General features: G+C 44.5%; 1 protein-coding gene across 3 annotated transcripts in view; it reads right to left on the reverse strand.

Annotated features, from left to right (window-relative positions):
* The window catches only part of LOC307123823 (dynamin-2-like), a 95,490-nt gene that overhangs the window by 13,238 nt on the left and 55,184 nt on the right, over positions 1–27,068 (reverse strand). For all 3 annotated transcript variants that reach the window (XR_013816213.1, XM_079812546.1, XM_079812545.1), the window contains exons 5-13: positions 26,936–27,054; positions 20,349–20,447; positions 14,703–14,863; positions 14,467–14,609; positions 14,187–14,322; positions 3,344–3,408; positions 2,996–3,134; positions 182–268; positions 2–72 (exon numbers count right to left, since the gene is read on the reverse strand). Coding sequence is in view for 2 of the 3 variants with exons in the window: in XM_079812546.1 (XP_079668672.1) it covers positions 2–72; positions 182–268; positions 2,996–3,134; positions 3,344–3,408; positions 14,187–14,322; positions 14,467–14,609; positions 14,703–14,863; positions 20,349–20,447; positions 26,936–27,054 (1,020 nt within the window). In the remaining variant the exon portion in view is untranslated. The remainder of the gene's footprint in view (position 1; positions 73–181; positions 269–2,995; positions 3,135–3,343; positions 3,409–14,186; positions 14,323–14,466; positions 14,610–14,702; positions 14,864–20,348; positions 20,448–26,935; positions 27,055–27,068) is intronic.

A 27,068-nucleotide genomic window follows, 5' to 3' on the forward strand; every position in this document is an offset into this window, starting at 1 on the left:
CTTGGCAAAACCGATGAAGTCATCGTGGTTGGTGTTGATGTAGGAGAGCTCGATGTCGATCAGCAGCATCACCTGCGACACACACACACACACACACACACACACACACACACACACAGGTGTGAATGAATAAATGAATGAATGCGATGGGATAACAGGAGGAGGGTTGAGGAACACACACCTGGTCTTTAGTTTTGCTCTCTCTCTCTCTGACGTATGTGGTGACGATTCTCTCCGTCTCTTCTCTCAGCCGAGGATACGAGTTCAGCTAGGACACACACACACACACACACACACACACACACAAACACACACACACACACACACTAACGTGTCATAAACACGCATGAGCAGGACTGCAGTGATGTGTGTTTAAACACTGACGGCCTGTGATTAGTGAAATAATCCCCACAAAGCAAAAACACAAGCGGAGCTCATCCACCACAGACAAACACTGAACTAACAGCAGTTACTGCACTGGATTTGATTGGTTAAGAGATCTGTCAATCAAAGAGGGTTCGGTTACAGGACTGGATTTGATTGGTTAAGAGATCTGTCAATCAAAGAGGGTTTGGTTACAGGACTGGATTTGATTGGTTAAGAGATCTGTCAATCAAAGAGGGTTTGGTTACAGGACTGGATTTGATTGGTTAAGGGATCAGTCAATCAAAGAGGGTTCGGTTACAGGACTGGATTTGATTGGTTAAGGAATCTGTCAATCAAAGAGGGTTCGGTTACAGGACTGGATTTGATTGGTTAAGGGATCTGTCAATCAAAGCGGGTGCGGTTACAGGACTGGATTTGATTGGTTAAGGGATCTGTCAATCAAAGAGGGTTCGGTTACAGGACTGGATTTGATTGGTTAAGAGATCTGTCAATCAAAGAGGGTTTGGTTACAGGACTGGATTTGATTGGTTAAGGAATCTGTCAATCAAAGAGGGTTCGGTTACTGCACTGGATTTGATTGGTTAAGGGATCTGTCAATCAAAGCGGGTGCGGTTACAGGACTGGATTTGATTGGTTAAGGGATCTGTCAATCAAAGAGGGTTCGGTTACAGGACTGGATTTGATTGGTTAAGAGATCAGTCAATCAAAGAGGGTTCGGTTACTGCAATGGATTTGATTGGTTAAGAGATCAGTCAATCAAAGAGGGTTCGGTTACAGGACTGGATTTGATTGGTAAAGGGATCGGTCAATCAAAGGGTTCGGTTACAGGATTGGATTTGATTGGTTAAGGGATCGGTCAATCAAAGAGGGTTCGGTTACAGGACTGGATTTGATTGGTTAAGAAATCTGTCAATCAAAGTGGGTTCGGTTACAGGACTGGATTTGATTGGTTAAGGGACCTGTCAATCAAAGAGGGTTCGGTTACTGCACTGGATTTGATTGGTTAAGAGATCAGTCAATCAAAGAGGGTTCGGTTACAGGACTGGATTTGATTGGTTAAGGGATCTGTCAATCAAAGAGGGTTCGGTTACAGGACTGGATTTGATTGGTAAAGGGATCTGTCAATCAAAGAGGGTTCGGTTACTGCACTGGATTTGATTGGTTAAGTGATCAGTCAATCAAAGAGGGTTCGGTTACTGCACTGGATTTGATTGGTTAAGGGATCTGTCAATCAAAGAGGGTTCGGTTACAGGACTGGATTTGATTGGTAAAGGGATCTGTCAATCAAAGAGGGTTCGGTTACAGGACTGGATTTGATTGGTAAAGGGATCGGTCAATCAAAGAGGGTTCGGTTACAGGACTGGATTTGATTGGTTAAGGGATCGGTCAATCAAAGAGGGTTCGGTTACAGGACTGGATTTGATTGGTTAAGAAATCTGTCAATCAAAGTGGGTTCGGTTACAGGACTGGATTTGATTGGTTAAGGGACCTGTCAATCAAAGAGGGTTCGGTTACTGCACTGGATTTGATTGGTTAAGAGATCAGTCAATCAAAGAGGGTTTGGTTACAGGACTGGATTTGATTGGTTAAGGGATCTGTCAATCAAAGAGGGTTCGGTTACAGGACTGGATTTGATTGGTTAAAGGATCTGTCAATCAAAGAGGGTTCGGTTACAGGACTGGATTTGATTGGTAAAGGGATCTGTCAATCAAAGAGGGTTCGGTTACAGGACTGGATTTGATTGGTTAAGGGATCTGTCAATCAAAGAGGGTTCGTTTACAGGACTGGATTTGATTGGTTAAGGGATCGGTCAATCAAAGTGGGTTCGGTTACAGGACTGGATTTGATTGGTTAAGGGATCTTTCAATCAAAGTGGGTTCGGTTACAGGACTGGATTTGACTGGTTAATAGATCTGTCAATCAAAGTGGGTTCAGTTACAGGACTGGATTTGATTGGTTAAGGGATCTTTCAATCAAAGTGGGTTCGGTTACAGGACTGGATTTGACTGGTTAATAGATCTGTCAATCAAAGTGGGTTCAGTTACAGGACTGGATTTGATTGGTTAAGGGATCTGTCAATCAAAGAGGGTTTGGTTACAGGACTGGATTTGATTGGTTAAGGGATCGGTCAGAAGCGGTCATGTTTTACCTTCTCGGTGCACTTGTGGATGAGCGTGGCGAGTTCAGACACCACCAGGTCTACACACTTGAGACACGGCTCCTTCAGTTTAACAATCTGCTTTTTCACTATGGCCTCAAAGGCCAGGTCAGGGGTGAACAGCCCCGTCCTGGAGGATCATGGGACAGCGGAGGTGTTATTTGGATAATTAGGGGCACAATACTGGGAAAAAGTGGACGGGTGGATGAAAACAGAAACACATAACGGTCCATGCGTTCCTCTTTCCTAAACGGGATGCATGGGATTGCAGCTCTTTGTCCGTGACTGTTTTCTAACAGTATTTGAATGTAAACACAACACTTATGGGGCAGCTTTGGTCATTTCCTGAGGTAGAGGGCAGTTGGTGTTACATGAGTGTTTTTGCTTTGCGGAGCCGTTAGCGGCGTGAGTCGGGCAGGTGTTAGCGTGACATGCTCTCTCTCCGTCTACCTTCAGTGTGCACTGCTTGACCGTATTGATGAGCTCCTGGATGACCAGGTCAATGCATTTGAGGCACGGCTCCTTCAGCTTGATCAGCTGCTTTTTCACGATGGCCTCGAAGGCCATGTCAGGGGTGAAGAGCCCCGCCCTGAGGTCACACACAGAACACACGGTCAGAGTGAAACCCTGTCCGATCACAGAGAGGACGACTCTAGTAATGAGCCCATGTTGAATATGTGTGGTGTATCTATGATTAACATGGGTCAAATGTGAGAGGTTAAGCGATGAAAGCGGACTCAATGATCGGGGATGTTCCTGAAGTGAGTATGGTCGTGTGCAGTGTCAGTGTGCTCTTGCCTGACTCCATGAATGTTCTTGATGGCGTAGCTGATCTCTCTCCTCAACTCCTTCTCATCAAACTCCTTTTAAACACACACAAAACAACACAACACAACACAACACAACACAACACAACACAACACAACACAACACAACACAACACAACACAACACAACACAACACAACACAACACAACACAACACAACACAACACAACACAACACAACACAACACAACACAACACAACACAACACAACACAACACAACACAACACAACACAACACAACACACACACACACACACACACACACACACACACACACACACACACACACACACACACACACACACACACACACACACACACACACACACACACACACACACACACACACACACACACACACGTTTATCCACAGTGTTATATGATTAAAAGCATGTCAAATCAGTTATTATTTACAACATATTAGAGCTGCACCATTCTGGATGAAGTAAGAATCACGATTCTGAACTAAACTAATTCGTTTTTAAATTAATCTCTTGAGTGAATGATTCAATGACTCACTAATAAAGACTCCACTTGTTTCATTACTGGGTGAATCAGTGTTTTTGAACGAATCTCTTGATTTATACCCATCTTTCATCTGAAAGCCACATTTCTGGCATCTGTAAAACGGCATTCTTCCATCTTAAAAATATATCTAAATATATCTTTTTTTTTTTTTTTTTTTCAGAATGGCTATACAGCTGAATAAAATTATGCTGCATTATATTCCTGTTTAACACTGTAAAGCTGCTGAAACGATCTACATTGTTAAAAGTGCTATATAAATAAAGTTGACTTGACTTGACTAAATTACGACATATGCTCTCAATGACAGAACAGTTAGTTCATGCGTTCATGAGCTGTAGATTATTGTAATGCTCTACTGGGTGGTTGCCCTGCTCGCCTAATAAACAAACTCCAGCTGGTCCAAAACGCAGCAGCTCCAGTTCTTACTAGAACCAGGAATTGTGACCATATTAGCCCAGTTCTGTCAACACTGCACTGGCTGCCTATTAAACATCGCATACATTTTAAAATCTTGCTTATTACTTAGTCCAGTACTTGATTGAGCTCTTAACACATTATCCTCCATCACGTCTACTGCGTTTATCCCGAGGTTTACTGCCGGATTCAGATCTGCACCTAGACACAACCACAACTCATCCCTGGAGTGTCAGAGAGACTGTGACTAGACTCTCCCCTGTGACGCCTCCTTCACTTTCCCTCTGTACAGATAAAAACGTTACCGAAATTATCAAAAACCAATAAAACGCTGTATTATGCAGGCCAGACAAGTAATTTGGCGGTCATTTTGAAAGAAAAACGCCACGCCTGCGCACATACAGATTCAAATGCTCTTGCCAATAGACTGAACACATAATGCTTACATGTGTGCCGTCACCTTTCTCACAGAATCTGCGTTTAACAAATCTCTTGAATGAATGATTCAATGACACACTTTTTAACAGTCACTTGTCTTCACCTACTGGTGTAACGATGTAATAATCGTTATTTGAAGCATCAAGTTTCTTTCAAAAGGTGATTTACTCTATTTTACTCTATCAGTGTTTATATCTGAACTATAAACTTTTATCCGGTTCTTCTGTGATATCTGTGAATCTGAATGACTGTAAGACAGAAATAATGATGCTGTGTTGATGAAAAGAAGCGGTTTATTAAGCGGTTTTATAACTATCCAGATCTGAATGTTCACTGTCATCGGACTGGACAAAGGTTTAACAGACATAGAGCCGAATCGCTGACATTTAAGGAATAAGATCAGACCTTATCACAATCTTTTAACGATTACTCATGCAGCTCTACATGCTGCAGGTTTGGCATTATTATTTAAATCAGAATGAAAGCTGATTAGATTGAAAAAGAGATCCATTAACACAGACGTGCTCCTCATCAGCTAGAGAGACTCCAGCGAAACCAAACACAAACCCGGTTGTAACGCTTTGACCAGGATAGCTCTCGTGAAGTCAATTGAAGAAAGAGTTTAGAGGCGGAAAGGCTGTATCGCACACATTTAATGGCAGGTACACAGGCATCGCGATCCTCTCACACATGAGAGATTACTCTTAGCGTCACAAAATAAAACTAACAAAACAAAAGTATATCAAGAGGGTAGAGCACGCTTAGCATCTACAGGGGATCCCACTCTCACTCAACTCAAAAGCGTCATCACGCATAGCGCACGTCATGAATGACGTGATCAGTCTCTTAAAGGGGCACACCGCACAATAATGTGATGCATGTAAATAAACAGTTTCGTTCGTTACAGATTCCCCCCCGGAAAGAAAAAGGCTGTCCCCAGCCGTACACAACATAAGGACAACATATACATCCAGCCCCATACATGGAAACATGGAAAACCCATTAACCAAACTATGTTTCACATACAGAAGCCAATACCTGGCATACATGTCAGTATGAGCTACACATTACACTGTATGCACTACAAAGACATCTAAAAAAAACAAAAGCCTTTGAAAACCAAACCATGTGTTCAAAATACAATTTTCTGTTTTTCTTTTTAACATAACATACGAAAACTTAAGAACCAAAATGAAATGTACAAGTTCTTATTCTCTTATCAGAAAATAATATCTCAGAAGAACATTTAAACACAGATGTTCAAACCAATAAACTCAACATCACTTCAGGTCTAATTTGTCGGTATGATACTCATTAGTCCATCCTCTATCTGACCAACCCAATGTGATTCTAGGGGCCAACCTAGGTCTGAGATTGTAACGAGGGCCCTGAGGGACAAAGTCAAAGTCAGGGAGGTCTGTACTACCTGTAGACACGTCAATGTCAGCGTCAGAGATGCGAGTACAACTTGTGTATTCCCTGGTCATGTCATGAGCATTTTCAGTGAAACCGTCACAATCAACAATAGTCTCATTAGGTAAAGCAGCGCATGTCTCCTGAGATATATATCTCCATTCAACTGTGTTGTTTGCCGACAGTCCTCAAATACACCATAGGGCATTTCAGATGCATCCTGAGGCACACTCATCGTATTGCTGCCGCACGAGTTCCAAGTGTGAAAAGGCTGCATATTGACCACATGAAAGACTCCAGCATCCTCACCAGTGTCCAACTTCGCAAGTCTATAGTTCACACTAGACAAGACTTGAGTGACACGATATGGACCAGAGTACAGGGGAGCTAGTTTAGCAGTAAAGTTGGCTAAAGCATCCAATTTAGGATGAGTTCTCACTCTGACAAGGTCACCAATGTCATAAGTAGCAGATCGGTGTCTTTTATCATAGTGCAGCTTCCTTTTGTCATGACTGGCTTCCAAAGCTGCCTTAGCATGATCATGTGCTTCCTGCAGTGACAACCTCAAACGCTCAGAGTATGGGACTTCAGTTTCCTCCATCCCATCCCAGACAGGCTGAGTGACCAGATCCAGAGAAGTGTCCAACTCCCTCCCATACAACATCATAGACGGTGTTTGACCCGTGCTTTCATGTGGCGCAGTCCGTAGTGCAAAGCAGATTTGTGGGATATATCGGTCCCATGAGGTGTGTTTTTCATCCACGTACGCTCGAATGGCCGTCTTGAGAGTACAGTTTACCCTCTCTGTTGCATTCGTCTGTGGGTGATATGCAGTCGTTAACCGATGTTCAGTTCCCAGGGCAGTAAGCACATGTCCAAATAGCTCGCTCACAAAAGGGGAACCTCTGTCTGAAATTAAGTAAGTGGGGGCCCCATGACGGGAAAAAACTTCACTCAGCAATTTGCCGGCTGCCACATGAGCTGTGGCTTCTCTTACTGCCACAATCTCAACCCACTTAGAAAAGTAGTCGACAAATACTAAAATGTGAGCATTTCCCCTGGAGGTACGAGGTAAAGGGCCCACAAAATCAAAACCAACATACTCCCAAGGTTTCTGAGGCCGAATCGGGACCATTAGACCGGCAGGCTTCCTTTGGCTTGGTTTTGTCAGTTGGCAAACTGTGCAAGAGGTCACATATTTCTTTATCTCAGATGCCATTTTTGGACAGAAAAACCTGAGTTTCAGACGGGCTAAGGTCTTAGTTATTCCCAGGTGACCCGCAGTTGGATGATCGTGATAATACCTCAGCAAGGTACCCTTGAGAGACTCAGGAGCATACAGCTTTAATGCTTTCAAAGGATGGATACCGCAAGCAGGTTTGGGGTCGTTGTAGTACAATAAACCATCTTGAATGCAATACTGAGAGCATCCTTCAACTTCACCCTCCTGTTGGAGCGCGGCCTCCATTTTGCGGAGAAGGTCACCAGTAACTGGATCATCGAGCTGTAGTTGTCTGACATGAGAACGGTCCGTGAGAGTCACAGAAGAAAGCGTACGGAGGTCAAGACCACCAATCACAGCGTACTCAGGAAGTATGTCCATTTGCGCCGACTCGACTGTTAGGGGATTCCTCGACAGCGCGTCAGGCACCGTGTTTCGAGCACCAGGTTTGTAGACAATATCGAAATCGAAGTCTTGAAGGCGGAGAGACCATCGTGCAAGACGGCCAGTGGGATTCGGGCGGGACATCAACCACTTAAGTCCACTGTGGTCAGTGAAGATCGTGACATGGAGACCCTCAACATACGGCCTAAAGTGCTCCAGGGCCCAGATGACAGCAAGACACTCTTTCTCGGGCGTGGAATAAGGTTTCTCAGCTTTATGCAGGGCCCGACTAGCGTATGCCACAGCCACATCTCTACCATTCTGATCTCTCTGCATCAACGCAGCTCCAAGGCCTGCGTCACAGGCATCAGCATGAATGAAAAACAGGAGAGTAAAGTCGGGGAAACTCAACACAGGCGCCGAAGTTAATTTTCCTTTAAGCAGGTCCATAGCTTCCTGGCAAGCCGTGTCCCAGACAAAAGGAACGTCGTTTTTTGTGAGGTTGAAGAGTGGCTCAGCAAGGCGAGCATGGTCTTGCATAAATCGACGATAATAGCCTGTCAAGCCTAGGAACTGCCTCACTTGCTTCACATTGACAGGTGGTTTAAAGTCCGTCACATCCTTCACCTTGTCTTGTTCCGGCAGGATTCCACTTGGACAAACCCGATACCCCAAGAAGGTAAGCTCTCTGCGACAGAACTGGCATTTGGCTAGTTTAATGGTCAAACCGGCGGACTGAAGCCTTGAAAACACTTCCCTGAGATCCTCAAGATGTTGTTTGAAGGTGGGCGAAGCCACAACAATGTCGTCCAGGTAGACCGCACAGGACTTGTATATAAGCCCAGCCAAGACGCTGTTCATAAGTCTTTGAAAGGTCGCCGGTGCATTGCACAGACCAAATGGGAGCACTCGGAACTGAAACAGCCCACAATGTGAAACAAAAGCAGTCATCGGTTTTGAGCCTTCTGCCATGGAGACTTGCCAGTATCCCCGAGCAAGGTCAATTGTAGTCAAAAATTTCCCTCGGGAAAGGAAGTCAAGGGACTCATCGACTCTCGGCAATGGGTAAGAGTCCTTTGTGGTGAGCTGGTTTAACCCACGATAGTCCACGCAAAATCGTGGTTCACCACAAGGTTTCTGCACAATCACAACCGGGGCAGCCCAGGGGTCAGCAGCAGGTTCAATAATTCCCTTGTGCAACATTTTCCCTATTTGGTCCTTGATCAATCGCTTTTTAGCTGGAGAAGTTCGATAAGGGGGAAGGTGAACTGGTTTGGCATTTCCCGTGTCTATGGAGTGCTCAGCTAGAGTAGTACGGCCCAGGTGACCATCGAAGAGGTCCGGAAATCTTACAAGTAGTTCTGTCAATTGTTCCTTTTCGGCAACACTCAGACATGCATCTTCAATTTTTTTCTTGAAGCGCAGAGGATGGAATTTCCATGAACAACAAACTGTTATCCAACTCAAGCCCTGCTCCGTCATCCAATTCCTCCATGAATAAAGGATTTTCACCCATGACGACAGTTCTAGATGGGACATGAATCGTAATGGACGCACGCAACATGAAGTCCATCCCCAAGACTACTGTTGAGGGAAGGCGTGGGACAATAGCAAAACGGTGGTAAAAACGCTGTCCCATAAAGCCAAAAGCCAGCCATGTAAGCCCCACGGGCAGGCATGCTCCACCGTCTGCCAGTTGTATAGGGGAAGAGGTCCATGGTTGAAACTTAGCCTTCAATCTGTCATGATTTTGAACTAGGTCTGCCTGCACTGCAGAAAGTGATGCGCCAGTGTCAAGGGTAGCATCCACCACCTGGCCACGTAGGTTAATTTTAACTCTTAATGGGGTGTTCCAACAGGATGATGATGTGGTATCTTCCACATGACAAAGGACAGGTTGTGCAGGATCAGTCAGTTGAGGCGAGTTCATCTTCTGGAGGGAGGATTGCCTCTGCGAATCATCCTCCCTCCTCTGTAGTTTCCCCTCTGTGTGACAAAAGGAATGTTTTCCCCTCCATTACTGCTTTCGCCGTTGTTTGTATCCTTTGCATCAGGATTCTGTCCTGAATGTACATCAGGTGACTCGCTTCGTTGTGAGCTCCTTCTGGGAATTGGGTTGCAATCTGGGCACGTGCGAGATGTAAAGTCAGGACGTGAGCACTTGTAACAGTAAGTTCCTTTGTCAAGTTTAGCTTTACTCTGCCCCGAAGGTGGGAAACAATTACTTGGTCCAAGAACCACATGGAGCTCATGAGCCCTCAGGAGGAGATCCATGACTGAGGAAACGGAGGTTCCATAGAGTGCAACTCTATATTTCTCAAGAGCATGTTTAGAAATAAGGTCAATTTGTTCTTGCTCGGGTGGGGGGGTTTTCAGCTTTCTGAACTCACTTAGCATGTGGGCCACAAAAGTAGGGAGGGGTTCTTCAGGACTCTGTATACGGTCTAGGATTCCTCTCATTATTTGTTCTTGACTGTTGGAGGGAAGGAAGACTGTCCTGAAGAAATCACAGAACTGGGCCCATGTTACGACATGAGTGTCAAGGACTGTGAACCTTTTTTTTGGTTCTTTTGCCAAAAATCGAGGCAACTCGAGGAGAATTTGGGCATCGGTTAAGTCAAGTGAGGTCCTGTAAACATTGACTGACTGGAGCCAGTCCTCTGGGCTTACACGTCCATCTCCTGCAAATAAAGGTGGCTCAAGCCTTGACTGGTGCAGTTCGGATGCAAGGATTCTACTAGTATTGCTCACATCAGAAGGATTTGCCTGTGGTGAGAATGACACGTTTCTGAGGGAAACATTATCAGTAGTTGTACCTTGTAGTGGCGCTTGGCCTGGTGAAACACGGACGTGTGGAGTAGAACTGGCCATAGGAGGCAGCTGGTCGTGTGGAGCAGCAAGGGTGTCCACCTCAGGAGGTCCAAACCTTCTTAATATGCTCTGCTGCAACTGGAGAGAGTCATTGAGACACTGTTGCAGCACCGATACTTCAGCTTGTAGCAGTTCCACTTGAGTCTCCAGACTCACTGCAGCACGCTGCGCTGACTTTTGTCTCCGCCTGGGAACAGAGTCTGGCAATGAGTAGGTCAAGTCAGTCTTAAAGTCTGGGTAGGAAGCCATCACAGTAACTGCGCATTCACATAAACAGTGGTACACGACTGTAAAATTCACAATGTAACCCAGAAAATATAAATTGACATCAAAATGCACACACCATCAGATGAAACTTAAACAAAATTCAATAATCCTACTGTGAAATAGCAAATGTCACCAAAAACATACAGATTTACTCTTTTATGGTAGTTCAGTTTTTATATTGTCCATCAGTATACCCAGAGCAAAGGAACACGCTGTTTCGAAGTGAATATAATGTTCTCAAAGTCACTTGACCATGTAAATGAGTGCAAAAAGTTAGAAATTGCCCAGTTCGCACAAGCAGTTCAGTTCACAATGGATTAGGAAAGAAAAACTTCCAAGAAAACTGTTCCCAAAAATTTTCGTTTCTCCCGTGCTCCCAAATTCAGATCAGACAAACAAAAAAGGTGGTTGTGCTGTCCGTTTGTGCACAAAGTACATTCAAGCACGCAAAGCAAAAAAAAATTATATCCGTGCTACAATATCAGTGAAAGGTAATGGTCCAAAAGTCAGTCTGCGTTTGAAAACAGTGAGGAAAAAGGAAAGTTGGATCACTTCCAAAAATGAGGGGAGAAAAAATTATAATCCTCTGTTCACAATCGATCTATTTCACTCAGTCTTTTACCCTGGGCAAAAAAAATTCTGACGAAGCACACAGTCTAAATTTATCAAATTAATCAGCTGTCACTTCCAAGAAAAATATCAGGCTGAAGTGGAGAAAAGGAGAGAAAAAATAAATAAAAAATTCCCTCAGCTGTCATTGCACGCGGCCCACGCACACGTGTCACCCAGCGTTTGCAAGCTAATCTCACCAGTCTCTGCCATGCCAGTTGAACACTTCCAAAGATCTCCACCCACGATCGGAGTGTATCAGGTTCCAAGTAGATGACGGATCCAGATTCAAGTTGTTCGGGCGCCAATTGTAACGCTTTGACCAGGATAGCTCTCGTGAAGTCAATTGAAGAAAGAGTTTAGAGGCGGAAAGGCTGTATCGCACACATTTAATGGCAGGTACACAGGCATCGCGATCCTCTCACACATGAGAGATTACTCTTTCTTAGCGTCACAAAATAAAACTAACAAAACAAAAGTATATCAAGAGGGTAGAGCACGCTTAGCATCTACAGGGGATCCCACTCTCACTCAACTCACTAGCGTCATCATGCATAGCGCACGTCATGAATGACGTGTTCAGTCTCTTAAAGGGGCACACCACACAATAATGTGATGCATGTAAATACACAGTTTCGTTCGTTACACGGTGGGGCCCCAAAACAGCTCAGACTCCAGAGGGTTAAGACATTTTAAGACTTTAAGGCCTTATTTAAGGAAAACCTTATTTAAGACATTTTAAGACCTTATTTAAGGAAAACCTTATTTAAGACATTTTAAGGCCTTATTTAAGGAAAACCTTATTTAAAGGTCCCATGGCATGAAATTTTCATTTTATGAGGTATTTCAACATTAATATGAGTTTCCCTAGCCTGAATATTGTCCCCAAGTGGATAGAAATGTTGATCGGTGTAAAACCGAGTTCTGGCTGTCTTTCTCTGCCTTTGAGAAAATGACAGGCCAGACGAGCCAATCCTGAAGTCTCCTGGTTTGACGTCCAAGCAGGAACGGTTTCCTCCCTTTCCCCCGCCCAGAGAATCTGGCACACCCATGCAAACGCTCGAGAGATCATTGCTTGTGAACGAGTGAACGCTGGCAGTTTCTCAGTGTTTGAATGTACAAATGAAAACAGAAGTCTTTTTTTCAGTTCCTTCTGATCTGTGATCAGTGATTTCTTATGTGTAGCTAATTATTTATTATTCGTGCACACGCTGCGGCTTCTCTCTCTCCCGACAGAACGGTGTTTTCGTGTTTTCTATCTTGTGAGTCAGTGTTTTTGTACGTCCTCGTCGCGTCTATCTGTTCTTAAATGTGCATACAGTCGTTTCTGCTCAACATGAGTAACATCTTTAGAGATAAACCTCACACACGCCGAAGCTCGGCCTTCAACATCCCCGACCCCCAGTACTGCATCTGGCCCACAGCGGAGGCACCAAACGCGGCGTGAGATTAAGCAGAAGGGGGGTAAGCGTGATGGTATCCGGCTAGGCTAGCCAGCTATCCCCACAATAAACTGGATTACATTCGATTACTGCTGTTGTGTCTTTGTTTGCGCTGTGTACTCAATGCGCGTCACTGACGCTTTTCATATGATTGGAACATATCTAGAAATACTGCTTTAATCAACACTTACTAACTCGTTCATATCGCTGTAATGGTACATTGCATGTTACAAAGTTGGTAATAATGATGAAGACGGACTCGGCGTGACTGGGACTCGTGTTTATTCAGAACTCTCAGATACAAACACAATAAACTCGCGCTGACTGACAGCGCTCTCACAACTCAGTAGTTACTATAAATAACTTTGTTAGCAATCGCTCCGTCTCCGTGATGTCCGGTTCGCGAACGAATCATTCTTTTGAATCGGTTCTTTTTAGTGAACCGAACCAGTTCACCAAATCGGACTGAATCGTTCTAAACGGTTCGCGTCTCGAGTCAGTGCTGATCCATAATTTACTAAAGTTACTAACTTTCTGACATGAGTGACAGTCCCTCCGACTAGAAATAAACTAATAACCTGAAGTATATTCTAGTAACAACAACAGTTCACCCTGAACTGAGACATGCTGAGAGAACTGATGTGAAGTGAACTCAGGTCCATCCGTCTCTCTGGCAGCAGCTCGTGCGTCGTAGACCTCGTTAAACCACGCCCCCTGCGCTCATTTAAAATACAAAGATGTCAGCCAATCACAACAGTGGGCGTTTTTACTGAAGTCTCACAGCAGACACGCCTCTTGAAGCAGGGCATTCAGCCACAGGGCAAACAGCAGTATAGAAAAAAATGCCTTTTATTTCTAAATTATGACATTTTATGATGTAAAAATCCTACTAACAATATAAGTACACCTCAGGAAACACTATAAAATAATAGAAAAATGCCATGCCATGGGACCTTTAAGACATTTTAAGGCCTTATTTAAGGAAAACCTTATTTAAGACATTTTAAGGCCTTATTTAAGGTAAACCTTATTTAAGACATTTTAAGACTTTTTAAGGCCTTTTTTAAGGAAAACCTTGTTTAAGACATTTTAAGACTATTTAAGGCCTTATTTAAGGAAAACCTTATTTAAAGGACCCCGTTTATGCCACCCTGGTTTTTGAACGAATCTCTTGAATGAATGATTCAAAGACTCACTCATAAAGGCGAATAAACGGGGCTAACCGTACCTTAACCAGCTCAAAAGGGAAGCGCTCGTGGAAGATGCGGTTGATTCTCGCTCCGCCGGAGAGTTCCAGCGTGTCCACCTGATTGCCAGAGCCCTCGATCCGCTTCTCGAAGTCCACGCCGAACTGCTGCACCATCCTACACACACACACACAGTAGTTTAATGTGCATGTGTTCTCTTCACACTCATTTGTGTCGTTAATTGTCAATGGCAGAACATGTGTGTGATGTAGATCTCGATGTGTGATATGTTAATGGAGCCGTGTGTCCGCCGGGTCTCACTGCAGCAGAGCTTTGGTCTTGCGTGCTGGATCGTCGGGTTTGAAGTTCTTGTACTCCTCCACCTCTTTCTCCAGAGACAGCATCTGAGACTGTAGTTTACTGCGCAGCGCCGGCAGAGTGTCGCGGATGTGATTCGTCAGTTGCTGGAAAGAGGCGATGGAAACGTGTCACATCCAAGCGCTGTATCTTAATGGAGCGGCTGAAGCGTCTCCGGTCAGAATGATGTGTGTTTGTACCTGGTTGAGTGTTTTCTGCAGGTAAGGTGTGCCCATCCGCTCCGCTATGTGTCTGTACGACGGATGAGACAGGAAGAACTTCCTCTCGGCAGCCAGAGCGGCTCGGATGTCCTTCCTGCCGTCAATGTCCTTCTGACTGCGGTTCACCACACCAATATAACCTGGAAACACACACACACACACACACACACACAAACACACACACAGATGGCATTCAGACCCTGATCACTGATAAGAGAACAAAATCATCACTTCCTGGGAAACTGGTGCAGAATATAAGGAATAAACTGTATATGTTTCTGCAATGGGACTCTTTTCCCGCCATCATAAATGAGTGTCGTCTCATGGTGCGTTCACACCGGACGCGATTCGCGCGAGTGATTTACATGTTAAGTCAATGCAGAGACGCGAAATGGCATTCTGCGCCGCGATTCGCGCGAATGAGGCAGCGCGAAGGACGCAAATTGAGCATTTTGACCGCGCGAATCGCTCAAGTTGAAAAATCTGAACTTTGGCGGATATTTCGCGCCGCGTTAATCAATCAGGCGCTTGCTCTAGTAGTGACAACAATGAGGAGAAAATCTGTATATTAATTTCTGGTTCAGACAATATGATTATCACGGTGATAACATTAAATGACATGAAACACAACACAGTCTCTTTTTGTTAAATGCAAGTTTATGTATGAAAAATAATACAAAAGTATAAGTAAAAGGTATAATAAGCTACACATGAAATAAAGCAAACAATTCAGACAAACATTCAAAGGCAGCGCTAGGAGGCTAACGTTACAACTGCAATGTACAGTTATAGCCTAAAAATATAAAGTAATGAAACTTCTCTTTGCCCTCAGCCTAAACGATTTGCCAGGGAACAAAATATAGATCCATGAGAGCAAAGATCGGCCGTTACAAGACGAATTATATCTGGAGCCGCCACAGAGACATCAGAGCCAGCGGCAGAAGGACTGGCTGAGGAAAGGCTGCTCTTGCCGGGTTAATGAGCGCCACTGATCCACTGGAGCTCACACACACACACACACACACACCACAGAGACATCAGAGCCAGCGGCAGAAGGACTGGCCGAGGAAAGGCTGATCTCACCGGGTTAATGAGCGCCGCTGATCCACTGGAGCACACAACTCCCAAAACACCAGATCACATGTTCAAATAGGCACTCTTCATATAAATAAACCACAGATTTGAGCTTTAAACAACTACATTATCGACTGAAAAAGTCTTAAAACTACGTTTTGTCACACATTAACAGTAGATTTTAACAAAAAAAGACGTGTAAATGTCACCTAGTGACCAACGTTTAATAATAGAATCAGGTCCCAGCCACAGAAACACAACAGTCAGTCACGGTTGCATACAAAGAAATACACTTTATTAAATGGACAAACAAGCACCAAATAGGAAACACTGATACGTAAGAGAAAAGAGTTCACTGAAATCAAGTCTCTGAAACCCCTTGGAAAGAGGTAAGCTTTAGTGACTGGGTAGCTTCTCAGCTTCTCACAGCTGTCCTCCCTCAAAACCGTCGAACGGACACGTCCAGAGGATTGCGATAGTCGTCAGACCCACAGGAAGAAAAGCACAGTACTCCAAGCAGCAAACGTTGAGAGAGGTTTGAAGATAGCCACAAAGTACAGTACTCCAGGCAGCAAACGTTGAGAGAGGTTCGAAGATAGCCACACCGTCTTCAGGACAACGACAGACGTCAGAACCACAGAATGGATATGGCAGAGGCTAGAAGCAAGTAACCACAATAAACACTACACCACAGATAGCAAGAGAACGCACATTCACACTGTGGAAGTAAAATATAGTTACGGCCCTTCAGGCAACGATAGCGAGCGTTGAGTGAGGTTCGAGGATAGCCACACAATCTTCAGGACAACGCCAAATGTCGGGACCGCAGCATGGATATGGCAGAGGCTAGAAGCAAGTAACCACAATAAACACTACACCACAGATAGCAGGAAAACACACATTCACACTGTGGGAATAAAATATAGTTACGGCCCTTCAGGCAACGATAGCGAGCGTTGAAAGAGATTTCACTGCAATACACCGGTGTTCAAATGGAAGGGCTTGGGAACCTGGGCTTCCTTTACAGAGCAGGAGTGTGAAATGAACACAAAGGCCGATCGACTGCCACCAGCAACAACCTCCTCTCTTCCAAAGGACCAGTTTTTATCTTCCTTCAAGCCCAGCATGGCCAGGTGGTAAACAATTAGTCACTAATTGGAATCAGCAGCAAGGCAGAGGCAATAATAATATTACTCAATAGCAGGAAGTATCACCCAAATATGGATAAAAAGGTGGAGCATTATAACAAGTTCTAATAGACTAATTTCATCACATTAGTAGGGGAGGAAGCACCATCCACATATGGGCATATTAATAAAACAGGAAGCGGGTTTGCAGATTTGTCCATGGGCGGGTGTCTAAAAAGAGTCCAATAGGGCAGATTTAAGTAATTGCAATACAAAACCCACTACAGATTTGATGCACATGCACCATGAATAACCACTACAATTCAGTGCAAATTATGTTCATGCACACAGTAACACCATCACACGATACACCACACACACAATAAGGCCCTAATGTCTCTGCAATTAAAAAAAAAAAAAAGAAGAAAAGATAGTGCCAAGTCAACCTGTGACATAAACACAGCCCATGTCAGCCATTTCTCAACGAGACGAGCCGCTGGCAGAAGCCCCGCCCATGAGGAGAATTCGCGGCTGTTGTGCAGTGAATGTCACGCCCGATTCGCGCGAATTTCATGCACGATTGAAGCGAGTAAACGCCACATCACAGTGTCAGGCGAAACGCACACACACACACTCCATCAATCACATGAGACGCTTCTGGAGGGAATTAAACCAAATAATTCTGATCTCATACTTTGACTCCGGCGTTTCAGAGCCACCAAACCAACATTTGAGATGCTGCGACGCCATTGGTCCGCTGGTCCAGTTATCCAATCACAGCCTCTGCTGAGGCACAGTCACATTAGGTATTAATTCAGTAAATGTGTTTCCATTCAGTTTTTTTTTTAATGTGATTATTTTGCATTTGATTATTTTATTTTTCAGCAGTGCTGGTTCTGGAAGCTGGATCTTGTTTTCCCATAACACTATATATTAAGTATATCGCAACATATGCATACATATTCAAGTATTTTCAGAGCGTAGAGACATCATTTGCAGTGCTTCATAGGAGTCGGTGGGGTTTCGATTGGTGGGCTTTTCCATAGAGCATCATGGGTAATGTAGTTTTTCCACCAGGAGTTCCGCAGTTAAACACTGTGATTTTAAAAGAAAACTGAGCTTCAACACCATCGATTAACAACTCACAGCTCACGGTAGGGCTGAGTTTGAACGGTTTAGGACTTATTGTTGAAAACTCATCTTTCTTTGTAGGTCCTTATTTACTGATAATTCGTCATTAATGTTGTGCAGATGTGTGTGTTGTATAATACTGGTGTGTAATGTATGTTTGTGCATATGTTTAAAATGTGTACAGCACACTGGTCAACTAACAGTTGTTTTTACACTGCATTTTTTTGTATTTTTGTCTCGTTTCCAGTCCAAATATCTAAAAATACTTAAATCATGATAATTTTTTTCTTGTTTTCTGGAAATCAAATCAAATGAAGTTTTTGCTTAAAACAAGCAGAATGATCTGTCAATGGGGTCAGAAGAATAATCTTGTTTCTGATCTGAAATCTTGTTTCTATCCAAATCAAGATTATTTTTCTGACCCCATTGACAGATAATTCTGATTGTTTTAAGCAAAAACCTCATTTTGATTTGATTTCCAGAAAACAAGAAAAAATATGTAATTTTGCTCTTCTAGTAAAAGCCTCTTGATGTAAGTATTGTTATATATTTACAGTAGAAACAAGACACAAACACCGTATAAGAAGAGCATGTTGTGCTTTATGAATAAGTTGCTTTGCTTATTGCTAAAAATCAGTTGAGAGTTCTTACTTCCAGAGCCGACTGTTGCACTTCTGAACATTTGAGTCATTTTTATAGTTTTTATTTCAGTTAAAGTTATTTTAGTACATCAAGTTACACTAAATAAAAACCTTGGCAACTAGCTGAAGTGAAATAAACTTCACATTACATTTTATTTAAATTAAAGCTGCACTATGTAACATTTTTTGCACTAATATATCCAAACACCACTAGGCCAGTGTTATATATTTTGTTGAGTACTTACAATATCCCAAATGTTTCCAACTATTTGTAAATGGTGAGATGCTATTTTACCCGAGGAACCGGGACGTGTGGGGGCGTGGCCTGTCGATGACATCATATCCGCGTTAGTTTGCGGTTTTATTCTGCAGAAACGCTTTCCTCTCACTGCAGTGTGAACAAGTGTCATAGCCATCCCATCATCAACACACTCAGATGTGTGTAATATGATCAACAGAGCTGCGTTTCCTCACACTCATGAGCGGAGGAGAGGAAGTGGCCACTGTGGCATAATAAAAGTCCCGCTGCTCGCGAGGCATGTGTTGCGTTCATCTTATTAACACTAGAACTGCCACGGGGTAAAATTTACCCATGGCTGTTTTTCAAATGTACATAACAGATTTCCAATAAAATATCCAAGTCTCCCAGTCACTGACTTTTACTAAAACTGTGTTCTTTACAATCCCCTGTTGTTAAAAATTGTTTAGATAAAACCAGATTTAAAAACGGGGCATTTATACCTATAAGCGGCAGCTGGTCAAATTTACCCCAATATAATTCCTCTATTTTCGCGCTGTGTTTGAGCAACGCGTCGGCTTACTGTAAACATTCACACAACGCACGGTCAAATAAAGATGCTTTAGCCTATTCATAAATGTTCAGACTTTTGATTAATTATAAATTTTTGTTTTGCAATTGTGTATTGAGTTTGCTACGGTGTTGCTATTTATTCAAGTCTGCCCGTTTCCCTAAAAAAAAAAAAAAAAAATCCAATATGATGGAAATAATAAAACAATTTTCATGATAATCCCAAGTTTATTGGTGTTGTTCTCTTATTCAAATTATAAATGATATAACTATACAATTGAATAATTAATTAGGTCAAACTGTGCGCATGTTATCCTTATCGTAAGTTGTCATTCATCTTATGCAGTGGTGTGTATTATTATTGCTCTTCATTGTCTATTTAGGATATTTTAGTCATTTAAATAACATGGGTTATCTTAATATTAGATTAATGACGTTTTATTATAATATTACACCACCCAAATATGTATATCTAATTCCCGTCTTCATTGCAGGCTGGTTTAGCCTATAGTCACCAAAAAGTGATTAGTGTAGCTGCTTAAAATAGCATAAAACAACAGGACAAAAACACAGTTGATGACTAAAAATATTCATTTCAGGTTCTAGAGTTAACAATGGCTCCAGCGGTTCCTCAGCTCCACAACACTCGCTCCTGCTCTGCTTCACTACAGTAACGTTAATAATCACATCCATCCTATCCCCATTCTGAGGTGAAGACCACATGTCCCGAGATTCTGCGCTCAAATGTGACCTCATCAAACTACGCCTTTGTTTTGAATAGCGGACGGAAAACGTACACAGTGCAGCTTTAAGTGTGTGTGTGTGAGATTAGTGTTGTCCTCACCTCTGCGCAGCGGCAGCAGCTTGTTCTCCAGGATGTCTTTGGCGTCCGTTCCTTCATCCATCAGGTCCAGTTTGGTCATCACGCCGATGGTGCGAAGGCCTGCAGGGCAAAGGGCAAAGGTCAAGATGAAAGCGCTATTTCGGAATGTTCTCTGAACGTTCAAAGCCTCCAGTTTATTAAACGTGTACTTATTGGAACAAACATTACATTTGAATGTGGGAACAGTCTAAAACAAGAGAAATGTCTGACTGAAACATGTCAGAAACACACCACTCCATGAGCAATGTGTAAACAGGGTTCCCACTCTATTCCTGAGATAGTTTTCAATTTCACTACAGCGGGAATAAAAGACAAGGATCACGCCAAATATTGCCTCCAGTTTATTGCCATGACTGAACTATAAAACAGTTTTTAATGAGCTCTTAATCAGACATTATGGACGCTTGTTTACGCCACAAGATAAAATATGAAAAAGGTAATTGCGACTTTTTATCTCGCTATTTTGACTTTCTCACAATTGCGAGTTATAAAGTCAGAATTGTAAGATATAAACTCGCAATTCTGAAAAAAAAAAAAAAGTCTTCTTTTCCCCTCAGAATTGGACTTTATAACTGGCAAATTGTGAGTTTATATCACAATTATGTGAACTCGCAATTGCGGAAAAAAAGTGATTGCGTGATATAAACTCACAATTGTGATATATAGTCAGAATTGCAAGGTATGAACTTTCAAATGTGTGATAAAGGCAGATTTGCGAGTTTATTTCACGCAATTCTGACTTTATAACTCCCAACTGCAAGTTTATAATCAAAATTATGTGCTAGGATGTTTGCTAAGATGTTCTGGTGGTTGCTAGGGTGTTGCTCCGCATTTTGGGTGGTTGCTAGGGTGTTGCTATGTTAACCTTATTAATGTTTGCTTAGCGGTTGCTAGGGTGTTGGCTAGGGAATATCTAGGCGGTTGCTAAGGTACTCTGTGTTTGCTATGGTGTTGTTAGGGTGTTTGCTAGGGTGTTACTAAATGGTTTAGTTGTTTGCTAGGGAGTTCTGGGTGGTTGCTAGTGTGTTGCTATGTTAACCTTATTAATGTTTGCTGAGCGGTTGCTAGGGTGTTGACTAGGGAATATCTAGGCGGTTGCTAAGGTATTCTGTGTTTGCTATGGTGTTGTTAGGGTGTTTGCTAGGGTGCTACTAAATGGTTTAGTTGTTTGCTAGGGAGTTCTGGGTGGTTGCTAGGGTGTTGCTATGGTATCCTGGGTGGTTGCTAGGGTGTTGCTATGTTAACCTTATTAATGTTTTCTGAGCGGTTGCTAGGATGTTGGCTAGGGAATATCAAGGCGGTTGCTAAGGTATTCTGTGTTTGCTATGGTGTTGTTAGGGGGTTTGCTAGGGTGTTACTAAATGGTTTAGTTGGTTGCTAGGAAGTTCTGGGTGGTTGCTAGGGTGTTGCATGTTAACCTTATTAATGTTTGCTAAGCGGTTGCTAGGGTGTTGGCTAGGGAATATCTAGGCGGTTGCTAAGGTATTCTGTGTTTGCTATGGTGTTGTTAGGGTGTTACTAAATGGTTTAGTTGTTTGCTAGGGAGTTTTGTGTGGTTGCTAGGGTGTTGCCATGTTAACCTTATTAATGTTTGCTAAGCGGTTGCTAGGGTGTTGGCAAGGGAATATCTAGGCGATTGCTAAGGTATTCTGTGTTTGCTATGGTGTTGTTAGGTTGTTTGCTAGGGTGTTACTAAATGGTTTAGTTGTTTGCTAAGTAGTTTCTCGGTGGTTGCTAGGGTGTTGCTACCTTAACCTTATTAATGTTTGCTGAACGGTTGCTAGGGTGTTTGCTAGGGAATATCTATGTGGTTGCTAAGGTATTCTGTGTTTGCTATGGTGTTGTTAGGGTGTTACTAAATGGTTTAGTTGTTGGCTAGAGAGTTCTGGGTGGTTGCTAGGGTGTTGCTATGTTAACCTTATTAATGTTTGCTAAGTGGTTGCTAGGGTGTTGGCTAGGGAAAATCTAGGCGGTTGCTAAGGTATTCTGTGTTTTCTATGGTGTTGTTAGGGTGTTACTAAATGGTTTAGTTGTTTGCTAGGGAGTTCTGGGTGGTTGCTAGGGTGTTGCTATGTTAACCTTATTAATGTTTGCTGAGCAGTTGCTAGGGTGTTGGCTAGGGAATATCTAGGGGGTTGCTAAGGTTTTCTGTGTTTGCTATGGTGTTGTTAGGGTGTTTGCTAGGGTGTTCCTAAATGGTTTAGTTGTTTGCTAGGGAGTTCTGGGTGGTTGCTAGGGTGTTGCTATGTTAACCTTATTAATGTTTGCTAAGCGGTTGCTAGGGTGTTGGCTAGGGAATATCTAGGCGGTTGCTAAGGTATTCTGTGTTTGCTATGGTGTTGTTAGGGTGCTTGCTAGGGTGTCACTAAATGGTTTAGTTGGTTGCTAGGGAGTTCTGGGTGGTTGCTAGGGTGTTGCTAGGCGGTTGCTAGGGTGTTAGTTAATAACTAATAACAGTACATTATCAAACTGCTGCAAGTGGCAACACAAGAATAAACATCATTAGCCAAACCCAGCGTTCCCGAGCGACACACTTTCTGCGGTTAAATGTTTTGGGCCGGCGATAAACTCTTATTAAAGAAAACGTACTCGGTTACTCAAGTAACCTCGGTTCCCTGAGAGAGGGAACGAGTATTTTACGCAATACTCGTTCCCTCTCTCAGGGAACCGAGGTTACGTGAGTAACCGAGTACGTTCCCTTTCGAGAGGTCTCTCGTATTGCGTATGGGAACCCAATTTAAAACGCTGTGCGTGCTAACTGACCCAATGGCCTGAGGCACGTAAGATGGGTAACAGTGAGTCACAGGAGACCTACAAAGTGGGTCTCTTGAGAGGACATAAAGAGTATATAGGCCGGATAGAATCGGGCCATATGATATAGAATTATGACCGGATATAGCCGGCCTTATAGATATATAGTGTAATACATGCTATGAAAGTTCCAACATGCTTGTGAGAACTTATCATGTATGAATAACAGGGAGACCAGACGCATCGGGTCTAGTTAATAACGATAGGCAATACCTATTAAACGGAGATAATCCCAGCTTGTAAAGCGGGGACTTCCAGATTATAAAATCTGATAAAAGTGGACGGAGAGGCCCAGCCTGCCGCCGCACAGATATCTTCTAGCGGTATGCCACGTGTCCATGCCCATGACGAGGCCATGCCTCTGGTAGAATGGGCTTTAATGCCTATAGGGCAAGTTAGATCTTTAGACTTATAAGCCATAGAGATGGCGTCCACTATCCAGTGTGACAGTCTCTGCTTCGTGACAGCACAGCCTTTAGTGCGGCCACCGAAGCACACAAAGAGCTGTTCCGATTGCCTGAAAGGGGCGGAGACGCTCTAGATACAGTCTCAGCGCTCTAACTGGGCAGAGCAAATTCGCGTCCTTTTCGTCTTGTGACGCGGGCAGGGCCAAAAGAGAAATGACCTGTGCCCTAAAGGGAGTAGAAAGCACTTTAGGAACATAACCATGTCTAGGTTTGAGGACGACCCTGGAGTCGTTAGGCCCAAACTCGAGACAGGAAGCACTCGCGGAGAGTGCATGTAAATCGCCCACTCGCTTGACTGAGGCAAGTGCCAGCAGAAAAGCGGTTTTCAGTGAGAGGTGCTTTATGCTCACAGACTGAAGCGGTTCAAAGGTAGAGCCCTTCATAGCTTCCAACACTGTGGCAAGGTCCCATATAGGGACTGAGGGGTGGCGAGGCGGGTTCAGCCTTCTGGCCCCTTTAAGAAAGCGTACAATAAGTTCGCTTTTCCCCAGTGATTGTCCCGTGACCTGAGCGTGATAAGCTGCTATGGCGGCAACGTACACTTTGAGCGTGGAGGGGGAACGACCCGCGTCCATTAGCTCTTGAAGGAAGGCTAGCACTTCTGCCACCTTCGTGCTGTACACCAGTTAGAGAATACCGACCATTTCAGTGCATAGAGCCGCCTGGTTGTGGGTGCTCTAGCTTCAGAAATAGTATTTAGAACTCTTTCAGAAAGGTTCGTGGGTATTGGTTGATGGGCCAAACGTGGAGAGCCCACAGTTCGGGGTGGGGATGCCAAATTTTCCCCTTCGCCTGAAGGAGGTCTTCCCTCAGCGGAATCGGCCATGGGGCTGTGTCTGACATGAGAGTCAGTTCAGAGACCCATATTTGATTCTTCCACAACGGGGCTATTAAGAGCACTGTGGAATTGGTTTCCCTGATCTTTTTGATGGCCTATGGCAACATCGCGAATGGAGGAAAAGCATACAGAGGGAGACTGGGCCAGACATGGGCCAGCGCATCTCTGCGTTTGGAGAAAATATTGGGCAGTGAGCATTGTCTTCTGAGGCGAAAAGGTCTACTTTCGCTTCGCCGAAGGTGCTCCATATCAACTGAATCGTTTGCGGGTAAAGAGACCACTCCCCGGGGGGAATACCGCCTCTGGATAACATATCCGGACCCTGATTCAGGATACCTGGCACGTGAGCCGCCCTCAGGGAGCTCAGGAAGTGCTCTGCCCATAAAAGGAGGTGATTCGCCATGGAATGTAGGGAGCGTGATTTCAGCCCGCCCTGGCGATTTATAAAGGATACCACTGACATGTTGTCCGTTCGGACCAAGACATGGTGACCCTTTATCTACGGAAGGAAAGCTTTCAGCGATAGGATGACCGCTTTCATCTCTAGACAGTTTATGTGTAGCCTTTTCTCTGTATCTGCCCACTGGCCAGAGACTGGCTTGCCCTCGTGTGGGGCGCCCCAACCTAGGTTGGACGCGTCTGTCGAGACCAATTTCCGTTTCGTAACTGTACCCATCATAACACCTGTTTGATACCAGGTGGTCGCCTTCCAAGGAGCCAGAGCTTTGACACAGCTGTGGTTCACTTTGATGCGAAACTGGCCTGATCGCCATGCGTGAGCCGGAACGCGGGAGTTTAGCCAGCGTTGGAGGGGGCGCATGTGTAATAGACCTAGTTTGAGTACTGCTGATGCAGAGGCCATAAGACCTAGCATCCTCTGAAAACGTTTGAGAGGAACGCAAGCGCCAGCTTTGAATGACTTCGCCATGTTCTGAATAGAGAGGGCGCGCTGCGACGTAAGCCGCGCCCTCATCTGTATTGAGTCTATGACTGTACCCAGAAAATATATATTCTGGCTGGGAGACATTGAACTCTTGGCGATATTGATCCTGAGGCCCAAACATTCTAGATGGTTGAGCCAGGACTTGTGTATCATCAACTGTGCCTCTGATTGGGCTATGACGAGCCAATCGTCGAGGTAGTTGAGTATCAGCATGCCTTTCAGCCTCAGCGGGGCTATGGCTGCGTTCATGCACTTCGCAAAAGTGCGGGGTGCCAGGGATAAACCGAATGGTAGGACTGTGTATTGATAAGCCTGACCCTCGAAGGCGAATCTCAAGAATGGCCTGTGACGGGGCGCTATCTGAACGTGAAAGTATGCATCTTTCAGGTCGACCGTGAAAAACCAATCCCTCGGGCGAATGTGCGCGAGGATTTGTTTCACTGGGGCGAATGTGCGCGAGGATTTGTTTTACTGTCAGCATCTTGAACGAGCACGTCATAAGCGCTTTGTTCAGATGTCTGAGGTCTAGGATGGGCCGGAGGCCGCCATCCTTTTTTTTTTTTTGGAACGAGAAAGTAACGCTTCACCGGCGAGAGCGAGGCACGTGGAGAGGTACTCGGCGTGCAGTCGCTCGGACGCTCAGGTGGCCTCTGGTCGCGACGTTTCTTTTAGCGCGGTCAGAGGAGCGCGGTTGGAGACACTGAAGCTGGCGAGGCGAGCCCGAAGGGTCTGCAGAGCCATCTCGTCGCACTCGGGGCAGCCGCCCTCGTTGAGTGTAGTCTCAGCGTGGTCGCGTCCGAGGCATGCCACACAGATGATGTGGCGGTCCCCGCCGAGGAGAGGTGCTCAGCACGCAGGAAAAGCGAGGCATTTGCAACAACGCTCGCGCTCTTTTTGAGGTGGGTTGCAGCGGCAACACACACACACAAATAACACAGACAGAATAAAGGATATATCGCCGGATGGCGCAGCTGGAACGGCAGGCGGCTGAAGGCGGAGACCAAGCGGGAATCCGACGTCCTCAGGGCTGCAGAGAAGTTCCGCTGAGTGCTGTGCGACGGCGGGGCTTCTATTCCGGAGGTCAACGAAGGTATCGCTGAAGGAGATTAAATCTGATTTCCTATGGCAAAACACGGTCTTGTATAGCCTTAGATATGCTAATTCTAGAGACCTTGTTCGGCGGGAATTCTAGCGACCCCTATTGGTTCGCTCTCTCTGCCGCCTCGCCATAGGTTCATGCAGTTCCCACTGCACAGCCAATCAGCGCGTAGCTCACGCTGGTCTATCGGCTGTGCAGCGGCACTGCGTTTTACATAGACACTTTATAGAATAAAGTTTTTGCTTCATATTCTCGAGAAAATTAGTTTTTCCCATACGCAATACGAGAGACCTCTCGAAAGGGAACCCTAATTGTCGATGTGTTTGTCCCAGGGCGAGTGGGACCCCTGAAGACGTGAATAAAGAGCAGATGAGTCTGATGGAGCCTCACCCTGAGGATCCACCTCTTTGCTGATCTTCAGCGCGTCAGAGTTGGCCAGGTCGGTGTTGGCGGGCGTGACTGCCAGGATCAGGCAGTTCTCCCTGGAGATGAACTGCAGCAGCATGTCTCTGATCACAAACAC

Source organism: Gobio gobio, assembly GCF_949357685.1.
Source record: "Gobio gobio genome assembly, chromosome: 3".
Taxonomy (NCBI): domain Eukaryota; kingdom Metazoa; phylum Chordata; class Actinopteri; order Cypriniformes; family Gobionidae; genus Gobio; species Gobio gobio.